The 16,751-nt window shown below is 31.5% G+C and overlaps 1 protein-coding gene across 1 annotated transcript; it reads right to left on the reverse strand.

Moving 5' to 3' along the window:
• Window positions 1-1,077: 1,077 nt before the first annotated feature.
• LOC144847833 (ras association domain-containing protein 8-like) lies at window positions 1,078-16,741 on the reverse strand. Its single transcript, XM_078704371.1, has 4 exons — window positions 16,671-16,741; window positions 3,100-4,451; window positions 2,459-2,550; window positions 1,078-2,055 (listed from the first exon to the last, which is right to left on the reverse strand). The coding sequence occupies exons 2-3, from the start codon at window positions 4,220-4,222 to the stop codon at window positions 2,462-2,464; spliced, it is 1,212 nt and encodes a 403-aa protein (XP_078560497.1). The 5' UTR covers window positions 4,223-4,451; window positions 16,671-16,741; the 3' UTR covers window positions 1,078-2,055; window positions 2,459-2,461.
• Between the last annotated feature and the right edge of the window lie 10 nt (window positions 16,742-16,751).

Here is a 16,751-nt window from a genome sequence, read left to right on the forward strand (position 1 = left end):
ATTAAAATCCAAAATGAATACCTAAATGATATAATTATACACATGTGAATGGAATATACAGTACATACAGAAATGGCAAAATTCATAAAATAGATTCAGAGATACAATATTGAGGTGGATAAAGCATAAGGTGGAATTAAGGCTCACTTGGAAGGTAACAAACTGTTTAACTATATACAATATATAGATTTATTATTGCAACTTTCACTATACAATTTAATATCCAACCAACATGTTACATATTGTACACACAAAAGCATATTGAGCCCAGCAGGGGGAGTATCAAAGCCACATTGAACAGCTATAGAATTGGCTTTCATAACTACTTTCGTTCTTTGTACATGAATAACATCTGCTTTGGATCTGTATGTGAGACAGAAGGTTATATTATATTATTAATATCGTCAACAAGCTAATATTGCACTAAATGTACATCTTTCATTTCTGTATGATATTAATACAAGTCATTCTAAATCTAGGTTTGGATTCCGTACAGTGCATTTTTATGGCTCAATTGTAAAGCTTTGTATTTCAAATTCGGCGCTTATATTCGGAGCATAAATTAAACTATTATTAGTATGGATACATTTCAATATCTTATTTTAAAATGATATTTTATGTGTATGTCAGGCCTACTGACAATCTTTCTAAGTACAGTTAGTATTACAGTTTTAATATCACTTTAAAATTCTTATTTTGTGCATAGACAGACTTGAATATCATGAGTAAAGCTAAGTGGCGATTATGCAGTTGGGCATGTATCTGTTGGGATATCCTTATTCAAGTAAGTTCATTATTGTTCTGCCTCTTTATGGTGTACTTACAAATAAATGTACTTAAATTCCAATCAAGAGTTGTTTATTATTATCATCTATCTTTAGAAATATGTTATAAACTATTTACAAATTAAAATTTAACTAAATAAAATAAATACTAATTGTACGTAGAACATAATATATTAAGTAACATTTTATACAGTTTTACATAAAAAATATGAAACCCCTCCTTTTTTCTACTCAGAAACCCCTCCCGCTCTCTCAGAAACCCCTCCCACTCCCTCAGAAACCCCTCTCTCCCTCTCTCTCTCAGAAATCCCAGAGTACAATAATAATGTTCATTGTATTAACTATTGTTGAATAACATTTTTGTGTAACATCATTTAAAGAAACATTCTATTAAAACTTGCTTTAAAATCTGCTTTCAAACGCAGTGTATTAACAATGAGAAGCACCATTTGAAACTTATAATAGCAACCTTATCAACAGTATATATACTGTATTATATAGAACAGGTATTAACACAATACCTTTCTCCACACCTTGCTAGTACAAACACTGCAAAAAATGTCATGAATTATACATTTATTGCTACTATATATACATTGAGAATTGTACATACAAAACATAAAAGCCATTATGAATTATATAATACCATGTCTGGTAACCAACGACAGTTCAAGGTGTGAGTTCATCCACGTTTTAAAATTGTCTTTTTCTTACTGTTTGTTTAAAAGTTAAGTTGACAGATTGCATGATTGTTAGCTCACAGCTTATACAAGTCTGACCGGGTCACACTTAAAACCTTTACAAAAAGGTCTTTGTAGAAGAGTGTGTGACCTGGTCTATATTTCTATTATAGTTAAGCATATTAGATAGTTAAAACCATTATGAATGTTGTCAGGTTTTGGAGCTTAAGTATATTATACTATCTAGGTTCTATGTTTTGTATGCTTTAGAGTATAAAAAATTACCTTTTAAAAAACATTTAAAACCCTTTTTTAAATTACTGTATAGGAAGTTGAGACATTGGAAGATTTATAATACCACTTTTATCAAGTTTCACCTTCATCAAATTTGATTCAATAAGTATGTACTGCTTTTTAAAACAAACCGAAACATTTTTAAAATTTCAACAATTAAATTGAAAGTTACTTTATATTTTTTTCTGAAAAACTTCATCTTTAGGAAAGACTACACACACTTTGACAGCTTGTAGAGTTTAAGTTGAATTACCTACTTGAAATGTGTAAGAACCGAGTTGTAGGAAAAACAATATCTGAAAGATAAAATGTATGACGATAATTATGAATTTTACTGTATTCATATTTAAATAATAAAATTCCTACTCCTTTCAAGTGTGTGTTTGTTAGCATTTTAAAATATTGTCATCAATTATAAATTGTGCATCTTATTTATAGTGAAATATTTTTACAAACATAAAGTTCTGTCTACACTATCAAACTCTATGTGACGTAATCATGTGATGTGCCCATATATGGACATGATGATGTGATATCACTGCTACATTTGGGAACATCACACTTTTGTTGTCAAACTAGTTTGATAGTGTAGACAGAGCTTAAAACACAACATGCACTTCATATCCCAGCAGTACTTTACTTCCACTCCATTGCTTTCTGTTTAGTACCATTGCATAAGTATAAACCGTAGTAGCATACCTTTTATACAAACACACCCTCAGGTTCATCTTGGCTAATACTTAGTTCACGAGGGCTTCCTTTGAGTCTTCTCAGAACACCTCCTCTAAACACTAGAAAGAAAAATATAATTGATAAGACAAATAATTTACCATATTTTTCCTTTGTTAATAGAATTGCTAACGTAATGTACAGTACTGTACCTTGAAGTTGCAAGATCAGAACAAGACTATGATGCCATGTGTCAGATAACATCAATAACATGAAAGCATGGAGGAAAATGTTTCCTCCATGATGAAGGTAAGTAACATTCACTGCCTTACTTGGCTTTTGCTGTCCACTACAGTATGTCCAGGGTTGGGTCACTGACATATTTATTTCACGATATTTACTAATTTTATATAATACTGTATAAACATTAATATGTTTGATTATACAACCAAATACCAAAAAAATTCAAACAATATCACTACAGTAATTTGATACTTTCATCTGTTTGGCTGTATTTCTTAAGCTCTGTCTACACTGTCAAACTTTATGTAACAAAACAATGTGATGTCATAGACACTACCATATTTGGGCACATCACACTTTTTTGTAATACTAGTTTGATAGTGTAGACAGAGCTTAAGATTGATAATAGTGAAAAATGTGAAACTTACATTCTATTCGATTAGGTTTTGATTGTTTAATTGGAATTGCTGCTGTTTCAACAATTGCCGACTTCTTCTGTTCAACCTCTTCAGCTGCTTTCTGTTTTTCTAATTCTTCCATCTCTTCTAACTCTTTCAGCAACTTTAATTCTTCCTCAAGTTTCCTTTGCAACTCAACTTCTATCATTTTTAAATTGTCTGATAGTTCTTCAAGTTCTTGTTCGTATTCAATGCTTTCAAATTCCTGTTCTTCCAATTCCTCTTGCAACTCTTTTTTCTCTTCAAGCATTTTTCTTTCATACTTGTCTTTCTTTCTATCAGTGATATCTTTTTCTACTTTTATTAATTTCATTAAACGCTTTAACTCTTGATTGTTTGCATTGATTTCTTTATCACAGTCGATTATTTGTGATTTAGTTTTATCTAATTCATCGATAAGTTCCTCTTTTTCAGCTTCTTCCATCTCCAGTTCATCTTCCCAGAATTCTTCCTCCTCTAAACGAGATTCATTCTTTTTCAAAGTCTGCTCATAAAGCATGATTTGATCTTCAATCTCTTCAATGGTCGCTGGATCCATTTCATAACGTAATAATTCTTCAATGTCAATATCAATATCTTCCATATCGTCATACTGTTCTTCTAAAATGTTTTCCTGTTTTCTGACAAGATTCCAAAGTTCCTCGATGTCAAGAGCAGAAGCTTTGTGACCTGATGGAACAGTTTCTTTCTTACTCAACACCTGAGTGTTCCATGACCCACTAAACGTATTTCCCCTTTTCACAGTTGTTTCTTTTGGTCGTGGTAAAAACTCCATCGACCGGTGTTTCTCGCAGAATCTCGTGGGTTTTCCTTCGTAAGTTTTGTTCTCGTTTAATTGATCTACATCACCAGTCCGTTTCATTATAAATCGATTGCTCCCACGACTCCATCGCGACATAATTCTTAGCGGGCTTTCGTGCGGTTCTAAAAGACGTTCATGACTTGGTGATTTTTCAGCAAGTGTATATCGTCCAGTTTGCCGCTTAAATTGCGCAAGTGCAATAATAACCTCCTGACACGTGGTTTTATCGTTGATTCCGGAGACAATTCTCTGTAAACCGTCGACCCAGACCCTCAACTCTCCCATTTTCATAAATTGTCTGACAATTTGAAGATAAACGATTTAAGTACCAATTGCATCTTTAAACAATTTTGCTTTATATTTTGAAACCAGAACCCATCTGCTATCACTTTACTTGTTTCAATTAGCTTACAATAGGAGCTGTACAAATATGATAAATCAATCTATAGTATTATGCTTCCAATTTCATATCATAGATAATATTTTATTTCCTTGTTGTGTCATGAATTTTCCTTTTCATCTGTAATGAAAAATGGAAATAATTAAATATTTGCATATTATCAAACATGTGTTCACATGCTAATCGTGTATAGAATGGCTTTAATTAAGCTGATCCTAATCATATCAGTGTTATATCTGATTTAAAATGATTGTGTGATCAGTTATCACTTAAACAGTTTGTGTAGTTAACTCTGTAACTCCAAATTACCTTTGACAGCTTTCAGATGTATATTCAATGTAACGTTATACGTTTGTACGCAGAATTGAAACACTATATTTAACTCCGATAGGGAAAAGAGCGTTTAAGCAAAGCTACTGGTGTACAGTAACATGTAACATTTACCCCAAGACAGTGGAGGGTGTTATTTATGCACAGACTTCAGAAACTATAGTGGGCATTTAGTTTTTAAAATTCTATAAAACATTATAAAATACAGTACAGTACTATAACAAATTGAAATTGATACATTATTTACCTTTGTATTATAAGGCAAATATTGGCATGACTGCTGTGTTTACCGAAAATTTAAATACCATAATTAGCATGATTCGCCAATGCTGCATTACCTCAAGGCAAATAATTCATTTTCAAAATAGGTCACAACCTAAATTTGGGTATAATGGGTAAGACTAGTAGCAGTTCAATATTTGTTTAAAATATCACATGCCATATAATTGCTTGCATTAATTTATTTAGGTCAAAACATGACTTCAAAGCTTCTGAGTGTATTAATATAAAGTGTCAAGAGGCTTTTGTTTCAGTAGTAGGCAGTATAGTAGTCTCATCATATCCTGTTGTAGGATTATACCTTTGAATTTGATGATAGTAATAAATGCATGTTGAAAGTGTACATTTTGGTGAAATGTTAGATTTGGTATTTGTAGTTATTCTCTCGTTTTAGCAGGCCCGGATTTAGGCGGGTTAAAATTTAACAGCCATGTCTTTTTAAAATAAAATAATGACTATTTTTATTTTTCCTCAATCCGACGCCCCTGTTTAGTGTTTGTTTTTACATAGATACACCAGTGGGCGTTTTTTATTTTTCACCACTAAACTACAGTAGTACAAAGTATACTCTAGGTACTGTACAGTATGACGTGTGACAAAATAAGTCTTTAATGAATATGTTATAACCGAATAACCATCTGAACCTACTGTACTACAGTAGACTTGTGAAATGTGTGTATACAGTACATTGTTATTCCATTATGAAATACAGTGATTTTTAAACTATTGTACAAAGGTTATAATATTTCCTTATTATTTTCTCAAACCCATAGAAGACTATCACTGTTAATTGGTACTTATACCCGACCCACCTCTATCTCTATACATAAAGGTCATTTGACTGTTTTAATAATGTAATTACATAAGGGTCATAAGCTTTTTATCATATTGACACAACAATGTAAACTAAATGTGCGAATGAGCTTTCATTTCATTTGGATACTAACTGTACACGGTAAATGTAATTACTGTCTATCAATGTTCCTGATTTTATAAAATTTTAGTATAAAACTTCAATCCAAAACATCAATACATACAGCATGTACACTTGTTGTACTCTAATGGACTTGAGTAAACCCTAACGATAACATATATAACTAGAATTTAATTCGTCACTTTGACGAATTATAGGTGATCATTTTTATCATTTTACTGAAATTAATTTTTTTTTAAACATGCACGTACGTTAACATACGATCGGAAAATGTTGATGTATGCCATCCTATTATATGCTTATAGTGCTGAGTTGTGCCTATATGCCATATACAATATGTACAGTATATACTGTATATCTATATACAGTGTAGCATAGGTGAAATTACGGGACACATGTTCTAATTTTTTGGCATGATGACGTTATCAAACTAAACTTTAAGATAACAATTTCGAAAGATAATTAATTGAGCAAAAAAATATAAGATTTGGAAAAAAATTTGGCACGTAGAAGCGCTGTGCGCGCTCTTTGAATTGTGTATAACTTTGACGAAAAATATGAAAAAACTACTTTTTCACTTCAACTGGCCATATGTTAACGTCACAACATCCGATAGGCTTAATTTTTATATGAATTAATATCTACATTTTATCAGCTTTCATAATAAATTATAATCATCAAGGTAACCTTCAATTCTGAAGAGCTGTAAGATATTCAAATTTACTGCGAAGGTGAAATTACACGGCCTACGTTATTTAAGTTTTTACGCGTGATGACGTCATTAAAATGAAGGTAGTGTCAACTCATGATAAAGATAATTAATTAAGCAAGCACATACTGAAAGTTGTGTGAAATTCGAGCACACATAACCAAGATGCGCTCTGTTGAATGTGATAATCTACACAAAAAGATAACAAATCCTAATTTTTAAATTCAAGTGGCCATTTGATGACGTCAAAACATTTTGTACGTAAAATGTGTACATGAATTCATATCTACAACTCAATGGCTTCCAGAATAAGTTAAAAAAATCGGGGGTCATCTTGCATTCTGAAGAATTATTTTCATTTTAAAAAAGACTTATTTTTTACCATTTTCAGAACTTTTGTAAAATAAATGTGCGCATTTTGTCATTTTTAACGTGCTCGTATAGCGTTATTTTAAGTCGGAACTGACTCAAATTTGGTGAATGTACTAAGGATGGTGAGTAGAATGAGATTTGTAAAAAAAATTCATATTTTTTACGCTTTTTAAGTATCGCGCGCGCAAAAACGCATTTTTGCGCAGTAATTTTTTGAAACACGCAAATGGCCTAATTCATGCTCTAAATTGATCAAAACTTAATTTTGAGCGTTTTAAATTTTTAACGCGCGATATCACGCGCATGAACCTACGTGCGCGTGCGTTTTTATTTGCTAATATTTTTACCCTTGATCTGAAGTTTACGTGTAGTGAATTTCATTAATATGTGATAATGAATTATGGAGATATGATTGATAATGTGATTTCGCAAAATGGCGTATAAATGTCGTCACGGATGAGTGATCACGCTGGAAAGCTTATTAGGATTAAGTTGTATTATTTGAAAGATATTCTGAAATTTTTGTAATCATTGACATTAAACTTTTTGAGATAATTGTTACACAAAATAGTGTACAGAAACAATAAAAAGAAAAAAAATAATAAAAAAAAAAAAAATAATAATAAAGATTTTATACAATAACAATAGGTGATCATTTTATTCTAAATGATCACCTAATTAATAGTCTGTCAAAATGTAGTTCATAATTTTATATTTTAGCTATCCAAAAGGAGGAGCACACCGACCTAGTGTTTACCACTGAGTAATGTTGGTAAATATACCACATAGTACTACAACAAGCAAAAGGGGTTGTTGATACTGTTTGGCCCCTTAAATACCACTTTTCTTTTTATCGATATCCTAGGGAGTCAATTCAATGATATACACATCATTCAATGACTGATGACAGCTGTATGAGGTACACGGTCTGTGGGGAATTCTGCATCATTAACCAATCCAAACCTGAAGGTTATATAGTTCCTACTGTATATTGTACTGTACTAGGTGGTATCAGTATTGTATTTCTACCATGGAGACAATTCCCAATACTCCTATATTTACTAATGTACTGCCAATTCTAACCAAAACAAACCTGATCTAAGGCAAAACATTACTGATGTGTGGGTTTCTTAAAGGAATTCTCCCAATGTTTTCCTGGTCCACCAAATATAGTACTGTAGTACTACTGTAACTTCATCAGTCATCGTCAATGGTTAAAACCAGAATCCTTTAAAAAGCTGACTTCCAACATTTTCTGTTAAAATCTATTTTCAATCTATTCTTTTTAATCGATGCTAAAAATAAAATATTTTTAGGGCAATTTAACAATGTTGAAATTGGTCACAATAAGATGTCATAACTTTAGTTTATTTGTAACAATAAACATACAATGAGTTGTTGCTGTATGTTTCTTGGGATCAAGAAGCAAGTCCTTAATAGTAAAGTAGTACAAAATCTAGATCTTAACCTAAATAGGTGATTTCTCTATTTAACTTTCCCATGTGTTGGTTAACTCTGAAAATAGACTGAAACCAGGACAATAGCACCAAGATAAATATTACTCAAAGGAAATTGCGTTGATTTCAAAGGAAAGAAATTGTTACTTTTGTTTACATTTCTTGTACTTTTAAACGATACAACCAGGGGTGATAAAATGAACATCCTGTTACCTACATGTTAATGTCAACGTACTGCAGTAACGTTACCGGCTGTTATGTGAAAAGTTGATGACCAAATATTAAGTGTGAAATGTCATGTACATGGTATATGTAGTCTTGGTACAGTACAGATGTAGTCTATGGTACAATACAGTATATGTAGTCTATGGTACAGTACAGTATATGTAGTCTATTGTACAGTACAGTATATGTAGTCTATGGTACAGTACAGTATATGTAGTCTATTGTACAGTACAGTATATGTAGTCTATTGTACAGTACAGTATATGTAGTCTATTGTACAGTACAGTATATGTAGTCTATTGTACAGTACAGTATATGTAGTCTATTGTACAGTACAGTATATGTAGTCTATGGTACAGTAAAGTATATGTAGTCTATGGTACAGTACAGTATATGTAGTCTATTGTACAGTACAGTATATGTAGTCTATGTAACAGTACAGTATATGTAGTCTATTGTACAGTACAGTATATGTAGTCTATTGTACAGTACAGTATATGTAGTCTATGGTACAGTACAGTATATGTAGTCTATGGTACAGTTACAGTATATGTAGTCTATGGTACAGTACAGTATATGTAGTCTTGGTACAGTACAGATGTAATTTATGGTAGAGCACAGTTTGTCTATGGTACAGTACAATTTATGTAGTCTATGGTACAGTACAGTATATGTAGTCTATGGTACAATACAGTGTATATGTAATCTATGGTACAGTACAGTGTATATGTAGTCTATGGTACAGTACAGTGTATATGTAGTCTATGGTACAATACAGTGTATATGTAGTCTATGGTACAATACAGTGTATATGTAGTCTATGGTACAATACAGTGTATATGTAGTCTATGGTACAGTACAGTGTATATGTAGTCTAACTAGGTTCCAGACAGCGATTTGGCTTAATAGATTATTTTGGTAAAAAGATTTAAACATTTTAGCATGCATGTCATACATAACTAGGCTACAGTATTTACTTGTATTTACTTTAATTGTACGTTTTTACTCTTACTCATCGGAATACTAACAATGTAAAAAGACAATAACTCTAGATCAGGCTTGGGGCAAGTCTATCATGTTGTTTGCCTACACTAGTACAGAAACAGTATCAGTATAACTGTCTGTACTCTGTCCACACAATATAGATAATACTGCTAATTTTGAATATAAAAGACATATTGTCCACTAATTACTAAGAGACTAATTAGCCATTATTTAATTAATTTACCCTATTCAAATCACTGTTGCCAGACAATGTTATTATTTTGTAGGAAGTAAAATTTGCATGACTTCAATTGGTGACAGATTTCTCTAATTTTAGATTTTCAAATAGCTTACATCATGTGGATTGGAAAATACGGTTAAAGTTCAACAGTTTCACAATGATGTCAATTTACCGACTTTCAGTCTATAGCAACAAGTTTTTGTAGTTTATTTTGTAAACATTATAAGAACTAGATCAAACATAAATATGGCTGAAATCTATAGCTCTAAACAGAAAATTTATGAATTTAGTTACTGATAAAAAGAACTGTGGCATTTAAATCACAATTATTTCTGTTTGAAAGGTACAGTAGATAATAAAATATTATAATACATGTGAACAAAATTACAAATTAACAAAATAAATGTTACATTCCAACAAACCTGAAAACAAATTATGGTTAAAAAAAAACAAAAGAAGGCAAATGTATGCTTTAACACAACTCCTATTCTGGGGACAACTCTATTAAGGGGACACTTTGTTGAGTCTCAAAGGTGTCCTATTAATAGGGGTTCCTGAGTTGCTTGTGCCAGATTCAGTCAACTATTTGATCTATTCTTTCCCTGTCTTTGTATCTAAATCTACTCAAGTTATTTCACATGCACTGAAGCGCCTTAATGCATTCTTGTACGCACTAAAGGGACCGGTTTTATACTGGTTTATTCTTTTTGACGGGTCAAAAATTGTACAAACTTGTGTGTGAATAATAGGCTTCTGGTTCTTGCTGTGCAGAACAATAGAGGGGAATAATAGAATATAACAATAGAGTATAAAAGAAAACAGTGCGAGTCTACTAAAGGCAATACTGAAATTGTTTGTAGGTCAAAAATAAAACACTCTAAAAAATCCTTTAAAAAATGTGTAATTAGAAATTTCTTTTAGGGCAGCCAGCCTGCTGCCCTATGGTGACCCTATTTGGGCAAGCCTAATAAAGATTAAACTTTCAGAAACTAGACAATTTGGGCAACCAGACAATTTGGGCAACCAGCCCGTTGTCCTATGGTGATACTATTTGGGAAAGCCAGAAGATTAGGCTTTCAAAAACCAGAACAAGTTGGGCAGCCAGTCTGTTGCCCTATGGAGATACTATTTGGGAAAGCCCAACAATTTTCAGATACCAGTTGGGCATCTAGCAGCACTATTGGTCTTTGGTTACTAGGGATATTGTGAATCCTAAATACTTACAGTACAGTTTGTCTACGTTATGTACGGTACCAGGCCCTGATTTAGACAATACAGTATATCAATTCCAATATTAATAACACAACTTACCTGATGACAGCTTATTGGAGCTACTAACAGCGGAAACACTTTTGGTGGAAATGAGTTATTATTATTAAGAGTAGCACATTTAAACCAAGTTTTCCAGATGGTAGAATTTAATAGCTCTGAGTCATTAAAGAGTTTATTAATGGCACGGGTCCAAAAAATACATTGGTTTCTCTTAGAAAAAATTTAAGAACATTGGGATAGGAAATTACCACAACAACAAATTGTTAAATTTTCAGGGTTCAAAGAATTTACGTAAAGTATTATCATACTGTAGAAGAAATGATGAATAAAACTAGTTTATAAATCTACTTTATTGATTGACTGGTCATAGGAATGTTTATGACCCTTTGGTTTCTCAAAATACAAATCAAAATTCATAACAAACTTATAAATGAATGTAGTACTACTCAGCGTTCAAAGAATTGACGTAAAAGTGTTATTATACAATAGAATTCTAAATAAAAAGAAAAAAATCTTACCGATCGGTCATAGCTTCACTTTACATAAAAGAATATTCTTTTTCTATTCAATGGTTTCTCTTAGAAAATTAATAAAATTGAAGCATCAGGAATTTTTTTACAAATCTGATAGGGTTCAAAGAATTATTAATTTTATTACAATAATAGAGGAAAAGAGTAACCTTTACCGACCGGTCACAGCTCCACTTTATATAAACGAACGCATGTCATGTTAAATCCTTGATAGAGTTAGCACATGATAAGGTTTTAATGACACAGACACATCATAATACAATAATACTTAAAGAAACATTAAAGCATTAACAATTGCCTATTACCACTCATTCATGTAAACATTCACATAGACCTGACACCAAGTTGGTAAAAACCGCAAGGCTGGCACTACAAGGATATTTGGATAAAAAAAAGTTAATAATGTATCCTGTAGTGTTTTACATTGAACATTTTATTAGCTTCTTAAAGAGCTGGCTTATTTGTCTACAGGTACAGGCTTAATAAGGAAATTGCACTGATACCATGAATTAATAAGAACATAAATCATATTTTTTCAAGAATACTGTAAATGTCCATGACTAATTATAGCATAGAACTGGTTATCTGGACTTGCCCAGGGCTACTACAGTCACACAGTAGCTTTCAGCTGCTAAAGCTCTGTCTACACTATCAAACTTTATGTGACAAAAAATGTGATGTCATATCATCATGTCTATATATGGGCACATCACATCAGTTTGATAGTGTAGACAGAGCCTAAGCCAAATAATTCAATGAACATAGTTGCATCAGGGCTGGTTGCATTGAGTAATAAATTTAAAGGTTTTCTTGTTTATGTTTGGTTTTAAAGCATGTCTTCTTTAACAAACAATATTTTCTTTTAACTGTAGAATGACTACAGTATATCTTAAACTTGTATACTGTACAGTATATGAAGTTTTAACTAAACATCTCGAGTACTCTGTCTGGCTAGTGAACTGCAATTCTAATTTACCCATGAGTTAATTGAAATTATAACCTTAAAGTAGACTCGCACTTAAAACCCATTAACTTCTCATGATTAGAATCAAGGGAGATTTACTGTAATTGAACATTTACACAATGGTGTGAGCAGATGTATACACACCACATTTAACATTGGAAAATACGTTAAGCCTGCAGCTAGCATAGAATAATACTTTGGTGTGATTTTGTGGCAGAGGGAGAAATTGAAAAGGAATAGGGAGGGTGGCACAGATTGGAGTGGTACGGTACACAGATAGTGGAAGAGACTCAAATTTTTAGTAACGTTTACTACATTTACAGTACAAATAAACAGTCATATTTTTTTTAGTAATGTCCCCTACAGTTACGTCATAAACAGTTAAATAATTAAAAGAAATTGTAACACAGTTAATTTAGCTATTATAGCAGTTGGCGTTTTTGAAATAGGGGTAGCTGAGGGCCTAAAGCTCCATCTACACTATCAAACTAGTTTGACAAAAAAAGTGTGATGTGTCCAAATATGGTAGTTATATGCCCAAATATACTGTAGTAGGTATATGACATCATCATGTTCATATGTGGACTTTTTTGTAAGTTTGATAAAATAGAAAGAGCTTTACCATTGTGAAATTGCTCAACTTAACACAGAACATATGATAATGTCCTATAATTATCTTTTGCATTGCAAATTTTTTATTTATTTTTTTTTTTTTTGGGATGGAGTAAATGTCTTTCTTGTCCTTTTAATTCTTTGCCCTTTACATATATTTGTTGCAATAAAAGAAATTAACAATGGGAGTTCAATTCAGAGCAGCCATATTCCTGGTATTAATAAATGTACAATACCATACTGAGAGAAAATGAGAAAACCCACAAACACGATAATTGATGGCTAGCATAGAACTGTTGCTTTTCAGAGACAAAGAAATTATATCTTAGGATTGAATTGAAGACCTTTACAATCTCAATACAATAGAACATAGTAAGTCTATTGTAATAGGCAGCAGTCCAGGTTTAATATTAATTATGATATTAAATTATGGATGTGTACAAACAAACTATAAATTAAATATATTATAATTTAATCATTCTTTTTATTAATAAAATAAAATCATAGATTTGAATAATTATAACAAACAAAAGAATCAATTAATGTGGGTAATTTATCCAACCCAATTGCTTCCCTCTCGGAAATAAATAAATAAAATATGTAGCCCGGGTAAGTCGCCCACTCAGCTGGGTGTCTTTGAGTTCTATACCATAGGTACAGATTATTATTTTTTTTAAATAATAATTTAGTAGGTGTAACCTCAAAGTTTATAGAAATATTAAGGAAATATGTAAATCCCATGGAATGACTCATGAATCCTTGATGGAAAAAAACAGTACACAGTACATTTACAATAATATATTTGATCTATTGATTATTAATAAATAACACTAGTACTCGTTTTTATATATGAATTTCATTGAACAAAGAAACTACTAAACTTTGCTTTTTTGTTATTCATGGTTTTTAACAATTAATATATTGATTTGCAAGTTAACGATTAGCAATGTGATCTTAAATGTTGATGTTTTTTTTGTATTTAAACATTATTCCATCAACCATCATTTTTCCTTTGATGCACTGTAGATGTTTTCAATTCAAATTCCAATTTATTTTCCTTTCTTTTTTCTTATAAAAAAACATCAATAATAGTATTGGCATTATTAACATTAGGTAAGAAGGAGCTAGAAAAAAGTTATTTTCGAGTCCAGCCTCAACATAATACTTAATAGTTACAATATTGTAATAATAATATAAATGTTTTTTTCTTTGTTTAAAAAGCATTTTTGAACGAATGAGAAAAACTGAAGTACAGAAGAGGTTTACCTTAAACCTTCTCACTGTTTAACCTTAACTCCTTTTCACACGCAAACATCATCCTCTGTGCATTCAACCATACCAGTTAGGCTTTAATTCACTGCAACCTTTGTTTTCATTACCTCTCTTCATTTGTTTGTCTACATGATTAACTTTTTACAATCTCAAATGCACACAGTACAACCCATTTCTCTTAGGTGTTGGGGCATAACAACCATGTTGGGTAACCAGGTATAGTCAAGAGTCAACTGAATACAGCGTTCTCAATGGGGATTTATTCCACTTGAATACACTCTAAAAACATGTGGGTAGGCTTTTTTGAAGCAAATATAAATTGCATTATTTGTGTAGTATAACAGCCAGTCGAGCGTAGTCGCAATGATTTATCAGTATACTGAAAAGTATTGAGTTGAAGATACAGTAAATAATATTTCATAGGTTAGTCAGTACCACAGTAAATGAATAATGTATAAAGCTCTGTCCTCACTATCAAACTAAAAAGACAAAAAAATGTGATGTGCCCATCAATGTAATATCACTACCATTATTTAAGCATATCTCTACCATATTTGGGCACATCACACTTTTTTTGTCAAACTAGTTTGATAGTGTAGACATAGCTTAAGTCTACAGTATAAAATGTTATATTTGGATGTGTTCCTTAATTAATACATGTCCGTAACTCAATACTATACTATAAATTACAAACCTATGTTGTATTCCATTATAGATCTGCCTATACTATGAATTCCAAAAATATTGTTAGCAATCTAAAGTGGGGATTTTTATTTGGAGGGAAACTTGTACTTTAGAATCTAATTTTGTACAGCCAGTGATACCAGATACCAATAGCAGAAGCAAAATGATATTTAATTAAAGGTGACCTTTAATTGGAGGTGACCTATAAACAGTGGTGGTCTATAATTGAAAAATGGCTGTAACGACGTCATGACATTTGATGGTTTAATTATTTCTATATTTTTGCTTCTAGCCTTTCTACAATGAACTAATGTATTAATGGTAGAACCCTATAAGGGGACACTTTTGGGACCCAGCATAGAGTCCCGTTAATAAAAATAGGATGTGTCCATTGGGTAGGGATTTGCTGTTTCAACACATATAAAGTTTAAAGGGGATGCACTGTAGTGATACAGTACTTTATTAATGATCAGGCTTGATTTGATGGTTTTCTTAACCACAGTTAGTGGTTTGATGGTATTTTTGTTTACAATAAATATGTAAGGAAAGAATGTATAATATCAATGGAATTTGAAATTCCTAGATTAAGATAACATACTGCATATTGTTTTAAATCCAGTACAAATATTTGTTTTGAATCAACTCATTCAAGAAACAAAAGTGTTAAACCTCTGCAGGCATATGTATGTCTCAGTGGAAAGTTTGTGTCACACAAAATTTGACAATCAACATTACTGTGTACACAAAGGTACTCACGATCCTGTTCTGATTATTTTTAGAACAATGATGACATCAGACAAATTCACTCATAAAGACATAATATTTGTTAATTAAAGCACAGAATGTCTTAATCAACGATAGACATGAAACCATATTTTGATTATACATTTCATTTTTTCCTAAATAGCACATCATTGTTAATTCATTATCTAATTGCAAGTACCTTATCATTTATTATACAGTAATAATACTGTATCTGAACTAGTGGTTATAACATTTGGTAGTAATTGAAGGGTGGGATTATACTTGAATTTAACAAAATTGATCTACTTGTTACGGTATAATAAGAAGAGAATGTTTAAATTTAAAACAAAAGTTCTCTTATAATATTAATAAATGTTTTTGTTGTACAAATACTAGGCCTAGTTAGGCACTACTCTACTCTTTATCAAATAAACGGATATCTAAACAAAATTACTAGATTCTGGAAAATGTTATTAGCAACATAATCATCAATTAATCGAATATATTCCCAGGGTAGGCCTCTTTAATTTGTATTGTCATTACGCGCCTGAATCAACAGGGATTTTGCCAACACAAAAAACATGAACATCGACAAATCCCAGCAGAGCAAAGAAAAGAGCGATGAGGCTAATAAAATCAAAGTTGTTCACTGCGATTTCCAAAAATAACTACCTAAAAGTTCCTGCTCATGGTATAAATATTATAGATTACAGAAAATGTATTTACTTACTAAAAAATCCTGTTTTTTAACGTATTTTTTGGTGGAAAAACTTGTTTTGATCGTATCAGATCAGCAACCGACTACTGCTAA

Source organism: Antedon bifida, chromosome 7 (genome assembly GCF_963402885.1).
Source record: "Antedon bifida chromosome 7, ecAntBifi1.1, whole genome shotgun sequence".
NCBI lineage: Eukaryota > Metazoa > Echinodermata > Crinoidea > Comatulida > Antedonidae > Antedon > Antedon bifida.

Bases quoted from the DNA above. Each gene is read 5' to 3' on its own strand.
- LOC144847833 (XM_078704371.1), bottom strand. From the start codon at position 4,222: ATGAAAATGGGAGAGTTGAGGGTCTGGGTCGACGGTTTACAGAGAATT. The intron at 2,551-3,099 runs GTAAGTTTCACA...TTTTCTTTCTAG, and splicing joins AAAACCTAATCGAATAGAAT to TGTTTAGAGGAGGTGTTCTG.